Genomic DNA, 18,195 nt, shown 5'->3' on the forward strand with positions numbered 1-18,195 from the left:
TATCTAACTCTTGATTTTAGCTCAGGTCATGATCTCAGGGTCATGAGATCGAGCCCCATGGCAGGCTCCAGGCTCAGTGTGGGGTCTGCTGGAGATTCTCTCCCTCTCCATCTGCCCTTCCCACTTATGCTCTCTCTCTCTATCTCTCATTTTCTAAAATAAATAAATGAATCTGTAAAATCTGTAAATTGTAAAAAAAAAAAAAAACTGTATAAAGGAAAAAAGAAGTAACACATGATTGCTTTCTTAAGCCACTAAGTTTTGGGGTGGTTTGTTACACAGCAATAACATAGCTGGTAACTCTTTGGAAACTGAGAGTCGTAGAGGGCAAAGAGATGACAGATGACATAAAATCATCATAAAACCCAAACAACAGTAAGCCCTGGCTTGTGCGTGAGCTGTGGTTACTTATGAAGCAGAACCCTGCCATGAGCTCTCCTCCCAGCTTGCATGAGGAACACGAGGCATCCCAACCAAACTTGTTCTGGAGTGGCTTCTCTGGGTCCCTCAGCTCAGTGAGCTCCCAATCCAAAAGCCCATACTCTGCACTCACGGGCAAGCCACAGTGCGAAGCGAGCCACCTCTGAGTTCACGTTCCACAGCCAGTCATCTACGAACTAGAGACTTAGGATTTACTATACAAATGATATCTGTTCTGTCCCATTCCAGCATTAAAGATGTCAAAGCAAGGATGTGGTGGGTCCTTCGGTGTGAAATTCCAGATTTCTCTGGGTCTTCCGGTAGGAGCTGTGATCAGCGGCGCTGACAACACAGCAACCGAAAATCTGTATACCATCTCTGTGAAGGGGACCAAGGGAGGACTGAACAGATCTCCTGTCACTGGAGTGGGTGACGTGGTGATGGCCACAGAGCTCGGAAAGAAGGGACCTTCAGCAGTGGGAATTCAGAAAGCCAGACGAGAGAAAAGATGGTGTGTTTCCCTCCTTGAAGATAATGCAGGGGTCACAGTAAACAAAAAAGTGAAAGGTTTTTCTGTCCGGGACCAGTCTCAAAGGAGTGTGCAGACTTGAGGCCCAGGATTGCATCCAATGCTGATAGCATTGCAGGATAATTTGGTGCCTTTGTTTAAAAAAAAAATTAAAAACTATCAGTGGGGCACCTGGGTCACTCGGTTAGTTGGGCATCCCACTCTTGATTTCAGCTCTGGCCATGACCTCAGTGTCCTGAGATGGAGCCCCATACTGGTCTCTGTGCTCGGAGCAGAATCTGCTTGAGATTCTCTCTCTCCCTCTGCCTCTGTCCTTTCCCCTGCTTGCACACCCACACACATACTCTCTCAAAAATAAATACATAAATCTTTAAAAAGTTATTTGCTCCTCCACCAAAATAATGATGCTTCCTTACTGAAGCAGGTGCAGACTACAGTTCCCTCACTGTTGGTGGACACCCTTTAAACACAGCAGTGGGCACACAAACCTATGAACGGCTCTCACAAACAGGCTCCAGTGATGTCAACGGAGGCTTACTGCTTTTTTAAAATGACAAGTTATCACATGCCCTTTGTAGATCATTCAAACGACAATTAAACAATTCTTTTTAAACTGATTTTAAAGATCAGGGAGCATCTAAACTGGGGTAAGAAAGCCCTCCGTCCCCGTAACTGCCGATGACAGGCTTACAAATCTCTTTCTGCTCCTTTATCCTGACATAACCTCTTTGTAAGGCAGCTTCGTGTCCTGCGTTCTAGAACATTGATTTGTTTTTCAGTGATGTCCGTTTCATTATCTAGTCCTCCTACTGTGGTTCTTGTTTCGATATTAGCGGGTTTTGTTGGTTATTGTTTTTTATTTCCAGGAACCGTTTGTTGGATTGATTGTTTTCAGAGCAGCCTGTCCTTGTTTAAGGACTGCAGTGTTGGTTCCCAAAACTCTCCAGGGATATTACTCAGGCTTCGAAAGGACTTCTCTTTCTTTCTCTTCTTTCCCCCATCTTTTAAAATATATTCCAGGGTGCTTGGGTGGTTCAGTAGGTTAGGCCTCTGCCTTCTGCTCGGGTCATGATCTCAGAGTCCTGGGATCAAGTCCCTCATCGGGATCTCTGCTCAGTGGGGAGCCTGTTTCTCCCCCGTCTCTCTCTGCCTGCTTCTCTGCCTACTTGTTATCTCTGTCAAATAAATAAATAAAATCTTTAAATAAATTAAAAAATACATATTCCCAAAATAACTGATTGGTTAGAAAGATCAGAGAAGCAACCAATCTACATTAACACCCTCTCACTCCGTAAATAATCATCGTTACTTTTTTTTTTCTTTGTTTCTCTCCTTGTGTTAACTGTTTCTTGTGCTTGCCACCTTCTGGCACATGACTTTCCTCCAACGCCTTAGGATCTTGCCTATGGACTTGTACTTACTAGTGATGATCTAGATTCATCAGTATTGACTGCTGTTGTGAGAATCCTTCACAGATATGAAGGCCACTCTTCTAATTCTCTTTTTAATTCTCATGGCTATTCCCAGAGTGCACCATTCAGCTGCGTGTTTTGGGGGCGGGCTTTTCTTTGCCTACAAGAGGTGTTTGGCCAATTGAAGGATTCCCTGTAGTTCTGGTGGATGAGAAAGTGGGCTAGTGGACTGCAGATTCTCTTCGATGGAGAATGAGAGAATTTACCCTGGGAGCAGACTATGTGGGTGTATATCGGAATTGCTTGGGTTGGGAGGTGGGTGTTAAAATGTCTGCCGGATCCCACTGGCTGTGTTTCTCATACATAGGGTTTGGGGTGGGCCCTGAGAATCTGCATTTCTAACACATTCCCAGGGCATCCTGCTGCTGCTGGTGGTCCAAGGTTGGCACTTTTAGAAAACCAAGTTAGGGGCTCTCCCTGCCGTGTGAAGACTCCTGGCCCTCCGTGCTGTTGTTGTGGTGGCAGGATCCTGATCGGGACAGGATGGGACCTCACTCACTCCTTTATGGCCTTGACGTTCTCCTGAGGACCACAGACCTGCAGGAAACCTGCTGCAGCAGAGGCCTGGGGCTCTTCTGGAACCTGGCTGCCAACTCTCAGCCCCAGCCTGCTCCTGAGTTTGGGTGGTTCCTGAAAAAGCGGTCTCTTCCCTCTTCCTGCAGCCTCCCAGGCTGCGAGCCATGTGGGTTCTGAACAGGCCTGTACCGCTTCCATCCTGTCTCCTGGGCATCATTCAGAGATTGTCAAGAACTCCTCATCTGATACTGGTTCCCACCTCAGTCCTCCAGCTCTGCTAGGAGTGCCTCCTCCTTCTTCCGTCTTTCTACTTAACTTTTAATTGGCCATTTCTCAACAAACACACAAGTTGACAGAATGAAACAAGTAACCACCTGCTAATAAATGAATGAATGAATGAATGAATGAATTCATTACTAAATTTTAAATGCTTCTGTTATTTATTTTTAAAGATTTTATTTATTTGTTTGAGAAAGAGACAGAGAGAGCACAGGAGCAGGGGGGAGGGGCAGAGGGAGAGGGAAAAGGAGGCTTCCACCTGAGCAGGGAGCCTGATGTGGGACTTAGTTCCAGGACCCCGGGATCATGACCTGAGCTGAAGGCAGATGCTTAACCAACTGAGCCACTCAGGTGCCCTTCCTTCTTTTATTTAAATATTTCTTGTTTAAATGAGATCTGGGGAGGTAAATAGGGAAAGCAGGTGTTTCGTCTGCCATCTGGAGCTTGTGCTACCCCATGATCCTAGTTAAAGTCTCATCCATACTTGTTTCTAAGTTTTCATTCTCAGTATCCCCGGCTACCTAATCCTCCCAGTTATACTTTGTTTTCTAGAAAGTTTTGTTCATGTTACACATTCCACTTCATTTCATGAAGCCATCCACAACTAAGCCAGATATATGCATCAGTGGGGACCAGGTAGCTATAACAAAGCATAATCTCCCTTGTAAACACCATAAACCTTTAAATCTTGAAGAGAGAAGACAGGATAAGAGATTTTAAGATCTGCCTCATAGAAGGATAAGGTTTTGTTCATTTATGGGTGAAACTTTACCTTGGATTTAGTCCATGCTTCTAATCCTTAGAGTCTCACTACTCTATTTTTTTTTTTTTTTTTTTAGTATTTTATCTGTTTATTTGAGAGAGAGAGTGAGTGAGCATGGGAGGGGGAGAGGGCCAGAGGGAGAAGCAGACTCCCCGCTGAGCAAGGAGTCTGACGCAGAACTCAATCCCAGGATCCCGGGATTATGACCTGAGCTGAAGGCAGACGTTTAACCCACTGAGCCACCCAGGCACCCATATTCTCACTTTCATGTGTCTGCCTACTCTTCCTTCTGCCCCACGACGGCAAGCCTCCACCATATTTAGATACGTTTCTAGATGCAGTCAGTGATTTACATGGGTGGAGATCGGCTCTGTTGACTTAATTAATATTCTTTTCTGTATGTGAGAAACGTGTGTGGAAGTGGAGAATAGGGCTTTAGGATGATGGAGTCTCCTTGACTCGGTTCTGCTCCTCCCTGGCCAGCACCAGGATCTTCTGAGTGTAGCTCCAACATCACCATGCAGAATGCACACCTGCCCTGGGGAGAGGGAATGCAAAATGTCCCTCCAGCAGCCTCTATCTGGCCAGTTTTTCTCTTGGAGCTGGTAAGTTGTGCTAGCGCCCTATTTAAAAAAAAAAAAAAAAGATTTAAAGTTTCTGGGGGGCAGGGACCAGGTTTTAAAAGAGAAAGAAAGCTCAGCTGGAGGTGGGTGAGTCTTCACCTGTGTCGTTTATCTGTGGGTCTTCCTGCCCTGAGCATCAGAGCCTGGGAATCTGTGTCAAGGGTCATGGGGATGGAGCACCAGGTCCCAACTGTCTCCTCCCTGGGCCAGGCACACCAGACAAACTAGCAAAGAGTGAATGGACACCAGCTATCACCTCTTGCTCTTTAATGTTTTTGTAAATAAAGAAGCACATGCATGATACAAAAATGTACATAATAGACATGAAAGTCTGTCGCTCTAATCTTACATCCTAAAGGCAGCCACTGCTGGCAGTTAGGTATTTTTCATTCCAGAACCTTCTATCCATATAAACCTGCTTTGTCACTCGCTTGTACTTTCACTTTCTCTAAAACACATTATAGACATTTAGAGCCCCAACTGTACAGTGTTCTTCCCACAATTGCAGAGTTGTCCTAATGAGGACCCCGTAGGTCGTAGCTGTCATTGTCAGCATCTGTGTGAGTGTATCCACACAGGCAATGTCTGGGTCAAAGAACAACTAAGTATTTAGATCAGGTAGACGAGGCCAAATGCCCTCCTAGATCCTGCTCTTTTAAATCTTAGCACTTCCGGTGTGCTCCTCCCTGACTCCATTCTGAAATCACCTGGCAGTCCCAGGGGCTCTCCATTCCATGGAGGCCTGCTGGGTCCTCCACTGGGGCTCTGTTCTGGGTTTCTGCCCCCGCGTGTTCTTTAAATGTCAGGATTTGAAGTCCCACGCCTACCGACCTCAAAGCTCCATCCCATTTCATTCTAGAGGATTGCTTCTGCCACCGCTTTCTTCCCAGTCTGGTGTGTCCCCATTAGCAACTAAAAATAGTCCTTGGCTCAGCACACGGGCTTGCCGCTAGATCCAGGTCTCGGTAGGCGAGCGCTTCCCTGGGGCACAGATAGCGGGGCACGTGTCACCTCTTTGGCTCCTTCCCGCCATCCTTGGTCCCCACCTCCAGCTGGAGCATCTGCCAGACTGAGCTCGCTGCAGATGGAGGGCTTAGCATTTTGGGGAGAAAGAACCTGTGCTAGCTGCTTCCCAGGCTGCCATCCCATGGGCCCCCTGGTAATGACTTCTCTACTGTAGCCAAGGAACAAGCACAGTGCAAACCATCTGTCTCAAAGACCTTCCTGCAGCCGGAGGAAGGAGCGTGTGCATGTACGTCCACGTGTGTGTGCATGGGTGTTTTCTCTTCTGCATCCTCCCCCTGTCTGGGCTGCAAGACTCATCACCCTGTCCATTTCTTCAGTCCCCTTGTATGGGAAGGACTCCGAGCGGTGGTGAACTGGTCAATGTTAACCAACCAGCTCCCGGGAGGAGAAAGCCCTGATGAGTGTTTGTGGGTTTCCAGGATGTAAACAGTCCCACCATGGCCAATGGCAAGCTATCAACATGACATCACTGACTTCGGAGTTGGGAAGAAAGGCACGGAAACCACCACCATTCTGTAGGATTTCTGCCACACACACAATAGACATAAATAGCCTGAAAAAAGCACTGAGGTTAGTAAAAGAGACAGGAAGTGATGAGTTTTGAATATTTATTACTTCTTTTTAAATCTAGCTTATTTCTAAGTTTATATGCTTTGGTTTTTAATAATAGCTATGCTTAACAACTGGCTCAAAAATTTCCCGAGACTTTAGTAATTTGCTCCTACGCATCAGTCCAAGCCACTGAAGGCTCAGTCTGCCTCTGAGTGGCTCTCAGGGAGCAAACTCTTGAGTTTGGGCATTTTCTTAAATATTTCTGTGAAACAGTTCCCCGCTTTCCTGCATAGTTCTTGGGGGCTGCGTGGCAAGTCCTTCTTCAGCCTGACACCCACATCTCAATTCTCCACTCTTCCCAAATGGACTTCTGATACTTTCTTAGTCTTTTTTGAGGGAAGAGAAGAACTTTCTAGAATGTTCTAGAAAGAAAGATTCTGGGTTAATAGTTATTCTGAGTACCTGTCGCAGAGGTGAAGTTGAGCCTTGATTCTAAATACAGATCTGCACGTATTCCTTGCTTCTGACTCTACAGAGAATCTGAGCAGAGAGGTATTTGAGCCTCCATAAGGAAACTAAGAGCCTTGGTCACTCTGACTCCTGGGGATGTACTTATCTGAGATGAAGATAGAGACCATGCACCCGGAAAAGAGCTGGAAAAGATTCCAAATGCATTTTCAAAACTTTCCTTATATAAACTCTCCAATTAAACTTCCAATAAGAGAGCCAGATCTCTTTCCACTAATTAGAAATCCAAATTTGGTTTTTGGATTAAATCCAATAAACCAACTTAGGTCTTCAAATTGGCACAATGTATTTATTCATCAGCAATAAATATATAAGTTGAGAGCTGTGTATGAATGCACCCCTCTTTGAGTTAACCAGCAGGTGGTGGGATGTGGGAGCTGAGTTCTCCCCAGACCTGCCTCTGTGTTTTGCTCCAGGATGTGTGGCTGGCTTGCTGGTTCTTCTCACTCCGTGCCAACAGCACCCCTCTCCCACCCATTCCCTCTGATCTTGTTTTGGGATTCTTTTCTCAACACAGAACTCCAAGGACTACCTACGTGCCAGAAGAGGCACAAGGGAGAAACAAATGTGTTACTCCCCGATCACCAAAACAACCACAAATACACACACATATATATACATAGCACATGCAAACACAAGCACACAAAGACACACACACATACAAACACATGCACATACACACACAGACACAGCCAAGCACACATGTGCACACATACACACAGAGTTCATAATCCTTCAAGAAACTTTTCAGACACCGAATTTCTTGCCTTTGGCCTTCCTGCTTTTATTGGATCAGTGTTGGCTAGGATTACCAGCAAGGGTTTCCTGCAGTGAGCTACCAGATTCCACGTGAAGACATTTCTGTGAATGGTTTGAAAGGTTTCTGTCTTAGGCATTCATCAACCCAAGGATTCTGCACCCAGTCATGATGTGGCAGGAGGGGCAGTTTCCACACCAGCGAGTAATGCTCTGTGTGTCCTACTAGTCAACTTGTTTTCACACTGTCTAGGGGATGGCATCAGGTCCCACAGGTTGAGGGATCAGTCCCACAGATCTGCCCGGCACTCCAGATGCCAATGGTCAGCCCAGGGTGTCCCCTGTGCTTCTCACCGACTGGCTACAGACTGCAGATTCCAACTACCCCATCCTTGAGTTCCACTGGTTTGCTCTTAGAACTCAGAGAACTTTTTACTTACTAGATCACCAGTTTATTATAAAAGGGTATAATTCAGAAACAGTCAGATGGAGGAGATGCACAGGACAGTGTATGGGGAAGGGACACGGAGCTTCCATGCTCTTTGAGAGCCCCATTCTTGCCACATCTCCATGGGTTCAAAAACCCAGCAGCTCTCCAAACTCTGCTTGTTTGGAGTTTTATAGAAGCTTTATTACATGGATACGATTGATTAAACCGTTGGCCATTGGTGACTTGGTCAGCCTCTCCTCTTGTGAGAGTGGGTGGGACTGAGTTCCATCCCTGTAGTCACACGGGGTTCTCCTGGCAACCAGCCCCCACCCTCAGGTGCTTTCTAGAAGTTCCCTCAGTGACCTAACAAAGGACACCTTGGGGACTCTCATCACTTAGGAAGCCCCAAGAGTTTTAGCGGCTTTGTGCCAGTACCGGGTGGAGACCAACTATGTATTTCTTATTACAAATCACAATATCAGAGTCCCACACGGGGCATGGAGGCTGGCCCGGGGGCCAAGGCCATGTGCACATCGTGTGAAGTTCCCTCATTCCTTATCTTTGGTGGGGTCTCTGATTCGCACCATCCTGAGGTGATGGTGTGATCACGGAGAGGGGAGGCGGATGGAGCTCCGTGTGACCGGGGAGCACAGACCCACAGGCAGGGACTGAGTCTGAGTGTCAGTGGAAGCCAGGGCAGGGGCACGCACGTGAACACGCACGTGGCTCACCTGCGTCCTGGTCACAGTCATTAAATCAATTCAATGTCATGACAACAGACAACTTCCCCAATAAAGAACCCAACAGATATTTTCCCAATGAATTATTTCAAAGTAGAATTTCCACGGAATGCTTCAAATTCCTGGAAAGGTCACCTCTCATCCCTTCACCAAGTGTCGTGGGCTGCCCATCCTCCTTGTGCTGTGTCGAGTTCCACACGTGTTCACGTGATTTATGATTTGAGGCTCCAGGCTTTTTTTTTTACTTGACTTTTTCGGAGCACCTACTGCTATATGTCAAGAGCATTGCATGTTGACCTGTTCACTGCCCACCCCTTCCGTGATCAGTGAGTACGATCACTGTGTTGAAAGACCGGACCTCAGAGGCTCATACACGCCAACAGACATCCCAGGGCCGCCTGGACTGTTCCCTCGCTGTTCAGGAGCCAGGGAGTTCTCTCCCCGGCACATCCACCCCACCCCGCTCCCTCTGTCCTGGGCTCCCCCTGTTCTGGGCCCATACATAGCATCAACCTGATGCTCTGACTTGGAGGCTCAACTAACAAGGCACCCCGCAGGATGTTGGAGGGGGACAGGTTGGAGTATCTATCTCCCCGAAGCCTTCCCTGCCAGTCCCCTCAGTTGGCTGTCATGGCTCCTCTCAGGACAGACATCTTTACAGGTCCCCCTTCTTTTAAGTTCTAGCAGCTGCTCCCTCCCCTGGTCCCATGGGGTGGGGCCTGGAGATGCTGTGATTAGCCCCAGGGTACAGGATATAGCTCTGGGCCCTGTTATCCACCCCCCCTCAAACACACAGGGCCCAAACCTTTGTAAATAGTTCCTTCCTGCTTTAGCTCCCTACTGCTGAGTAGCTATCACCACAAACCTAGGCACACCAAGCAGCACTCTATTGTCTCACCGTTTGGAACGTCAGAAGTCCAAAGTGAGTGCCTCTGGGCTGCAGTCAAGGCATCTGAAGGAACACTCTCCCTCTGGAGGCTCAGGGAAGAATCCATCCCTTGCCTCTTCCAGCTTTGGGCATCGGCCAGCCATCCCTGGCTTAAGGCTGCGCACCCCCGCCGTCTGCCTTGAGGATGGCACTGCCCTCTCCAGTCTCTGTCCGTCTCCCTCTACCTCTCTCTTACAAGGACACTGGTGACCACATTGAAGGACCATCTAAGAGTAGTATCCCCGCTTTAAGATCCTTATTCACCTCTGCAAAGTCTTTGCCATAGACAGTGAAGTTTCTGGTTCCAGGGATTAGGACCCTATCTCTTTGGGGCTATTATTCAAACTGCCGCTTTGTTACACCTTCCTCATACTATCCCACTTTGAGCATGCTGTCTGGCCCTGCTAGGGCCTGACTCAGACAGCTGGGTCCGCCATAGATGCAGGAGTGCAAAGTCAAGCCCAGTGAGTAAGTTACCATGATAACTTGCACGAGGCTTTCAAAACCATTTATATGCTAATGACTCCCAAATTGACATCTCTGGTCCATTCCTTCCCACTGAGTTTCAAGATCATGCGTCCAGTTGACTATGTGATATTTTCATTTGGGATAGTTGCCTTTCCATTTCGTAAGCTCCTCAAGTTTGCATGGCAAAATCGATCCCTTCTCTTTTCCTGCCTCCCACTTGCTCCTTCCCTAGCCTTCCTGTCCAGCAAACAGCCCCACTCCCCACTGGTTCACCCAAGATGGAAATCAAAGTGTCACCAACACATCTCAGCAACCTCCCCATACCCACCAAACATCCAATGCATTGTCCCTGCAGGTTCTACCCCGAATTCGTTACCGTGTCCCCCGTAGGTCCCACCTGCACGACAGATCTGGATTCTTGTGTGGAAAGCCGGTGAGTGTACCTCTTGATGGGACAGCTGCAGTCATCCCGCAAAGGGTGAGCATACCAGGAGGAATGAGGGACAGTGGTTCTTGGTGGGCTCCCCCACGCGGTGGACAATAAGGAAACCAGGCTGATCCCAGGAAGTGGGTCCCATGATCTCCACAGAAACAGAAGGGCCTTCCAAGTCCTGAATTCATTCTGGACTGGCCATCTGTGCCTCTTGGGTCCCCATGAGAGGTGACTGGGCTGTGACTCCTTGACAAGAGGCAGGCCTATGGGGAAGATTCTGTCTGCATTGTGGCCTGGCTCAAGATCACTGGAGGGGCCTGATCAGCCAAGGGTTGCATCACCATCGTTGGTACATGCCATGTGGCAATTTGTCCCTGCGACCTTGACTTGCTGTTCCATGCTGTTGGCCTCCTCCCTAGGGGCAGGGATTGGTAGCTGGAGGGGGAAGTCCAGATTACTGCTGAGTATTAGAAAGAGTCAATCCGAGATCCAAAATGAGTCATAAAATAAAAATATCTGCACGGACCACGCCAGGTTACCGTCCACAAGCTGTGGAGCGGCAGGAGCCCTGTGTGGTGAAAGCGATGCCAGATGCAGTTACTGGCCACGTGCCGTGCTGTGCCATAGACCGGGAGGGCAGGCTCCCAGGCTCCCAGGGGCTGGAAGGGCCGTGCGGGCGGCGTGGGGGGAGGCGGTGGTATGGGAGTGTGGGGTGTGGGAAGCGGCCGGGTCACCCGCACTTTCTTCCTCTAAAATTACCCTCAAGGCCAGGCATAAATCATGGGCTTTTCCCCCCTGTAGTCACTAGATGTCACTGCAGGAAAAAATCTGACCAGAAAACAGATGCGAGGCAGAGAGGGATATTAATGTTTTGGATCCTACGGAAGTGGTCGCCTTGGCAACGGGGAGCATGTGAAAGAACTTCCTTCTTTGTGGACACCAGCGGCTTCCGAGTGATATCACCGTCAGCACCCCAAACAGAAGATGCTGTCTGTTGGGAACCCAGTGGAAGGGAGCAGCACGGGAGGGGCGGGAGGGAGGCGGTGCGCAGACGGAGGGACACACAGACAGCATCTGGCAGTGTGAGCACTCAGCAGACCTCAGTCGATTCTAACCGAATTACAAAGACCCCCAACCAGAATGACGGTTTTTCCTTCCCAATGTTCACTCTTCCGATAAAGACGCACCTCTTTGGCCATTTTGACCACAGCCTCGGAAATACCGAGACGGAGCGGAGCCCAGACACGAGGCAGGAAAACCCCAGATACTGAACCACAGCGGAGGGGCGGCCCTGGGGGCAGAGGCTCAGTGCGCATCGCCAGGCACTTCTCCTCTGCGTTTTCACTTTCTGCGCCACCTCTGCGGCAGGGAGAGGATTCTACCCCAGGCTGTGGAGCTGGGAGGTGGGAGAGGGAAGAGGGGAGGAGGGGGGGTCAGTCCTGCCTTAATTCATCTCCCACTAGCTCACTAACTGACCCTGTGGCCAGGAAGGTGCAGACAGAGATCTCCCACGCCTGCGGCCACCACAGCTGAGAGCCGGGGCCATCTCCAGAGGTGTAAGTGCCCTTGAACTGCCCTCTGGCTTTTCACAGGGAGCTTCCTTCCACCTCCATTGGAGCTGGCTCCCACAGCCCCATGGATCTTTGCATATTGGAATTAATCAGTTTGCTAGAGCCTGACCCTTGGGGGCATATTAGCATTTAAAGGGTAGCTTCTTCTCCAAATGCATATCTAATTGCTAGGATGTATGCGAGTGGGAGCTCAGAGAATTCTAGAGCTCACTCCATCCAGAGCTAAGAAAACCAGTGTCTTCTCCAGACAAGGGCTTGGGCAGGGTCTTCCACGAAGCACCCGGGGTGCAGTGGGGAGGATGAGACCGGGAAGCAGGGTCACCAGCTGGACCTCCATGTGGAGAGGGACTGGTGTCTCTGGCAGGGCACTCAAGGAGTTGACCAGAAGAAATTGTATCCGGAGATGGGAACAAATTAAAAACAAACAAAAAACAAAAAAACAAAACAAGAGACGTAAGTTCTGAAGATCCAGGTCCACACTGGCCATGCCAGTTCACACCAAGGTCAGGCTGGAGCAGCAGACAGGGGTGCATGAGAGGAGGGAGGGCTGGGAGCCCACGCAGGCTACTTGCATTGGGCCAGGACCTGGACCTGGAGGTGCTGAGGCCAGCCTCTGGGGACAGCCCTTCAGGACAAGCTGTAGTCTTGCTTTTCTGTATTTTCATTCTTCTACAAAAAACATTTGTTATTCATATTATTTTAAAAATACAAACTCATTATTTGGGCCTGTTGTGCCCAGAACAGCAAGCTGGTTTCTCCACTACCTAAAGTGTTTGTTTTATCCCAGTCTTTCACTGTTACTAAATGTCTATTAAATATATTAGGCCAAATTATCCACATTGGCTGTTGCTAAGACAACAGGTTTTAGGCTTCATTTCTGACGCATGCGTGATGAGAGCTCAGGGCGCACCCCCAGGGGAAGCCTCCAGTCCTGCCCTCACACTGGGAGCCTTGGCCTGGCTTGTCAGCTGTCTCAGCTCAGGGAACCTTGCAAACAATGATGGGAGAGCAGGGCCTAGATTCTCCTGCCTCCCCAACCCTCAGCAGGAAACTTCTCTCTTCAGAGCCGTTGGTTGATCCTCCTCACCGTGCCCCAATCCCCAACACATGTGGCACGTTGTCACCTGCATTTGCTATATAGAGGGCTCCCTGGATACTTAGCTCTGTGGGCTGGTAGACCCATTTCCCGCATGTGTGGGGCGGGGGGCTTCCCCACACCCACGGGCAATTTGGACACCAGCAGGTTGAGGGCTCAGTCTTACAAGCCTGCCTCATCCCCCACACCTGCCCACCCCAGAGGCCAGGTGCGTGCTCAGACTGTGGCATGTGTTTCTACCCACTGCAGACCAGAGGCTCCAACACCACAGCCTTGGGTTTTGGTCACCAGCTGCAAGTCTAGGTCGCCAGCTAGGCTTCTGACTAATGGTATAAATCAGCGGTTCCCACAACCTGGTCCTCCAGTTGCATTGAATTTGCTAGAATGGTTCACAGAACTTACTAGATCACCAGTTTATTATAAAAGGATGTAACTCGGGGCACCTGACTGGCTCCATCGGCTGGTTTCAGCTCAGGTCATGATCTCATGGGTCCTGAAATCGAGTCCCACCTTTGGGCTCCGCACTCAGCAGGGAGTCTGCTTGAAGATTCTCAACCTCTGCCCCTCCCCCCATGAGCTATCCCTCTCTCTCTCTCTCACTCTCTCTCTCAAATAAATAAATAAATAAACCTTTAAACAAATAAAAATAAATGAAAGGATCTAACTTAGAAACAGCCAGGGTGGAGGAGATGCCCGGGGCTAGACCGGGGAAAGGGCATGTAGCTTCCTCGTTTCCAGCACTCCATGTTCTTCAACCCAGAAGCTCTCTGAATCCTGTCCTTTTGTTTTGTTTTTATGGACACTTCATTACATAGGATTGATTAAATCACTGGCCATCAGTGATTGACTGGACCTCCAGCCCCTCTCCCCTCCCCAGAGTCAGGGCCTGGGATGGAAAGTTCCAGCCTTCCAACTGCAGGGTTGGTTCTTCTGTCAACGGGCCCCGCCCTTAGGTGCTTTCCAAAAGACACTTCACTAACATGACAAAAGATACCTTGAAGCTCCTGTCACTTGGGAAATCCCAAGGGTTTCAGGAGCTCTGTGCCAAAAATGGGGATGAAGACAAAACACATATTTGTCATAAATCACAATTTCACACGGCCAAATACCGTCCACACTAAAGGCAACACATGCATATCAGGAAAAGACACCACGTCTTCGGTTTTGGCAAACGTTTATGCATCTGGCAACGCTTGCCTGGAAACATGCTCGTTGTGGAACATTCCACCTGTACTCAAGGTGGGGCCGTCCTTCCCCCCACCCCTCCCCCACCCCCCACAGGAAACGCCAGTGCCCACCGTCCCTCCAGCAGGCCCCACGTCTTCAGGGCCGGTTCACCTTGCCCAGATGCTTCTGCGGTCCCCTTCAGGCCTCGACTCCAGGGCTTCTCGGAGGGAGGCAGGACACTGGCTATGCTGGATGCCCCGGAGGGCTTGTTAGAGACCCGGGTCTCAGGTCCCACCTCAGCCTTACTGGTCAGTATTTACAGCTTCACACCGAAACCTTCACACTGAGAAATACCAGTGTTTGCCAGTGGTTGCAGACTATGGCCCGTGGGCTAAATCTGGCAACCGCTGGTTTCTGTATGGTCCACAAGCTAAGAATGGGGGCTTTATGTTTTTAAATGGTTGGTGCTCTAGACCGAATGCTTGTGTCACCCCCCAAATTCAGATGTGGAAACATATTTCCTGATGTGGTGGTACTTGGTGGTAGGGCCTTCGGGAGGTGATTAGGTTCTGAGGATGGAGCCTCATGAATGGCATTAGTGCCCCTTATAAGAGAGCCCCCCACCACAATGGAATAGTATGCAGTCATAAAGAAGGCAATCCTGTCCTTAGTGACAATATGGACAGGTCCGGAGGGCATCGTGCTAAGTGAGGTAAGTCAGACAGAGGAAGATAAATACCATAGGATCTCATTTATATGTGGAATCTAAAAAGAAAAACCCAAACTCATAGAAACAGACTAGAATGGTGGTCACTAGTGGTGGTGGATGGGGTCGGGAGGGATGGACCAAGGTGTTCAAAAGACACAAAATTCCAGTTATATTATAAATAAGTCCTGGGGATGTAATGTACAGCATGGTGACACTAGTTACAATTTTGTATTGTCTACTAGAAAGTTGCTAAGAGAGTGGAACTTGAAAGTTCTCAGCACAAGAAAAAAAATTGTAACTATGTGAAATGATAGATGTTAACTGTGTAACCACTTTGCAATATATATCTATGTCAGTGTGTTACATCGTTTACTTGAAAGTAATACCAATTTATATGTCAATTACATTTTAACAAGACTGAGAGGAAGAAAAAGAGAGAGCCTGGAGAGCCATGTGAGGACACAGTGAGAAGACAGCCGTCTATGAGCCAGGAAGTGGGGTCTCACCAGACACAGAATGTGCACAGGAGCCTGGTGAGACCCCAGGTACCTGGACCCAGTGTGCGGGTGTCTCGGAACAGTGTGACATACATTACTACCATTTGCAAGCCACCCCAACCCAACGGTGATCTGTTAAAGCAGACCTGACAGACGAAGACAGCTGGAAAATAAAACAAAAAATATTCCATGATGTGAGAATTAAGCAAAATCAAATTTCAACATCTCTAAATAAAGTTTTAATGGAACATAGCCACGTCACTCCTTTATGAATTTCTATGGCTCTTCTCATCCCACAACAGCAAAGCTGAGTAGTTGGGATGGGGACCACATGTGGCCCACGAAGCCCAAAATATTTACTATCTTGTCCTTTATGGGAAGGGTTTGCCCAGACCTGATCTGTAGGATCAGATGCCATTGACTTTTCTCCTATTCCCATGATTTTCCAACACTTGTTCCCAAAAAAGCTCCTCCTTCTTTGACCTCATCACCCCATCCCACAACTTGTGTGACTCCCATCCCATTTCCCATGCCCCCACCCTGCACGTCTCCTTGGACAGGTGCAGAACACAGGGCTCTCCTTTCCTGAAGACTTGGTGGGTTTGAGTCGCAGCCTCAATTTCTCCTTTGCTAAACTCACAGCCTGGCCTCTGGGACTGCACAGGTCAGCACGGCACTGAATGCCACATTCCAGTCTCATTGGGGATTTTTTTCAGGATGGCTAATCTGAGTGCCATCTTCGTAACCTGAGCATCCATGGAGCTCTTGGCAGAGAGAAAGCACTCAATAAATTGTTTACTGAGCCAATGACTGAATTAATGGGCCATGTCATCTATTTCTGGGTGCTCTTCACATCACCCAGCACAGCTATGGGTAGATAGTGTCTAATAGAATGATTAATTGATGAATTGATTTTCCTTCAAGAGGTCCAAAATGCCTCGTCTCATCCGTTCACCCATTTATCCTCCACAAATATATTAAGCCGTGATGCTGGGCTGGTTTCTAGGATTACAAAATGAATTAAGATAGAAAACACCTTTATTATCTTGCAAATTGGTAAGAGAGGGAGGCATATGCTGTAACTATTCCAGTGGTTGTCTCCGTTCTGCTTATGCAAAGATCTCTCCACCTGCTAGACATCTCTGGGACCCCCACATACACACGAAACACTTCTGGCTTCCGGGCTGAGGGATGTGGTGGGTGTGGTCCTGCTGCCACCCTGCTTTCCCTGCCGTTTCTGCCACCAAGTTCCCTGCATGGCTCAGGACCCATCAGGGCCACTTTGAGGACATGACAGGTGCTTCCTGCTCTGTACTGGCCTCTGAGTTTCATAGGGTACAGAGGTCTCTCCTGATGGTTTCCTGAACTCCTGGGATGCTGGAGGCTCTGCAGGCTGGGGCGGTGTGAGATGCATCCTTTCCAAGTGAGGAGTGAGGCCACACTCTGTTGTGCCAGAGTTCCAATGTGTTACTGGGTGCTTCCATTGAAGTCCTAACTTCCGCGACCTCAGAATGTGACCTTATTTGGAGACAGGGTCATTGCAAAGGTAATTGGTTAAGCTGAGGTCATATAGGAGTAGCATGGGCTCCTAATCCAATGTGTCCAGTGTCCTCATAAATAAAGGAAATTTGGACCCAGAGACACACATGCAGAGGGAAGTCCATATGAAGACAGACACCTATAAGTCAAGGAGAAAAGCTTCAAACAGCTTCTCCCTCAGCCTATGGAAGGATCCAACCCCACCAACACCGTGATTCCAGACTTCTAAAATTGCAGCTTGTGAAACATTCCATTTCTATTGTTTAAGCCAAGGAAGCTGTCCTCAGAATCCCCACTCATCCTGACCAGCAAGATTTGGTTACCTGACCCAGCTCATCCTTCGGGGCTCCTCTCCCCAAGGAAGCCCCTTCCCCCAAGCTCTTTGGGCCCCTCCCACCCACAGGTACCTACAGGTACAGGGAAGCCCACCCATCTGCCCTACCAGTGGAGGCTAGTCTGGTCCCTGGCGGAGGGCGCCCTGTGAGCCTTTCTCCAGGATGGCCCTCAGCCCTGCCCACCCCGTGCAAACTCCCCCCACGCTGACCAGCTTGCTCCCATAGGCGAGACCCAGGAAGTAGGCAGTGGAAGGAGAGGTTCTTCACTAAGCAATTATCTTCAATTAGCAATAATCGCGCCTCGGATAAACCTCATTGGCTACGATACTGCCACTACGCAAAGCTACTAAGCAATTATCTTACACTGCCCTTGAGAACACAGCCAAGAAGAGACTGGTGGGTAAATGGGAAAGAGTAGCTCCATTCCCTGGATATTTGCGTCCATCAGAGCAGGGAGGCCCCACTGCTCACAGACCCTCCGTCTTTCATAGGGGGGCTTGCCCGTAGTTCTCAAAGGAAGAGTAAGGACTACCTCGGCGACATTCACCTACTTACCTCTTGTGCTTCTGAAGGAAGTCCTTGACCTGGGGGCTGGAGGGAGGAGCCCCATCGGCCCTTCTCCTTGGAGGGCAAGGCCAAGTTAGGCTACTTCTTACAGCCCTATGCGACCACCCACCCCCAGGCCTGCTCCCGAGCAGGAAACTCCAGTTATTAGAGAGAAATGAAAAGTAAAAAGTTGTGAGCTGTCCCCTGACTTAGTCATATCTTTCGACCTCTGTCCTAGAAATCAGAGCCTTATGACAAGAAAAAATACTGTC

The 18,195-nt window shown here is 49.0% G+C and overlaps 1 protein-coding gene and 1 pseudogene across 1 annotated transcript; one reads left to right on the forward strand and one right to left on the reverse strand.

Annotated features, from left to right (window-relative positions):
* The first annotated feature begins 677 nt into the window (after nt 1–677).
* Nucleotides 678–1,031, forward strand: LOC116867964 (60S ribosomal protein L23-like). The gene has a single exon (XM_032857976.1). It carries the CDS (start codon nt 678–680, stop codon nt 1,029–1,031), a length of 354 nt encoding a protein of 117 aa, XP_032713867.1.
* Nucleotides 1,032–17,594: 16,563 nt separating this feature from the next.
* On the reverse strand, nt 17,595–17,722 carry LOC116867986 (annotated as a pseudogene).
* Nucleotides 17,723–18,195: the final 473 nt, after the last annotated feature.

This window comes from Lontra canadensis, unplaced genomic scaffold (genome assembly GCF_010015895.1).
Source record: "Lontra canadensis isolate GAN:19392208 unplaced genomic scaffold, GSC_riverotter_1.0 scaffold13, whole genome shotgun sequence".
NCBI classification, from domain to species: Eukaryota; Metazoa; Chordata; class Mammalia; order Carnivora; family Mustelidae; genus Lontra; species Lontra canadensis.

Coding starts and splice junctions, on each gene's coding strand:
- LOC116867964 (XM_032857976.1), top strand. CDS start 678: ATGTCAAAGCAAGGATGTGGTGGGTCCTTCGGTGTGAAATTCCAGATT.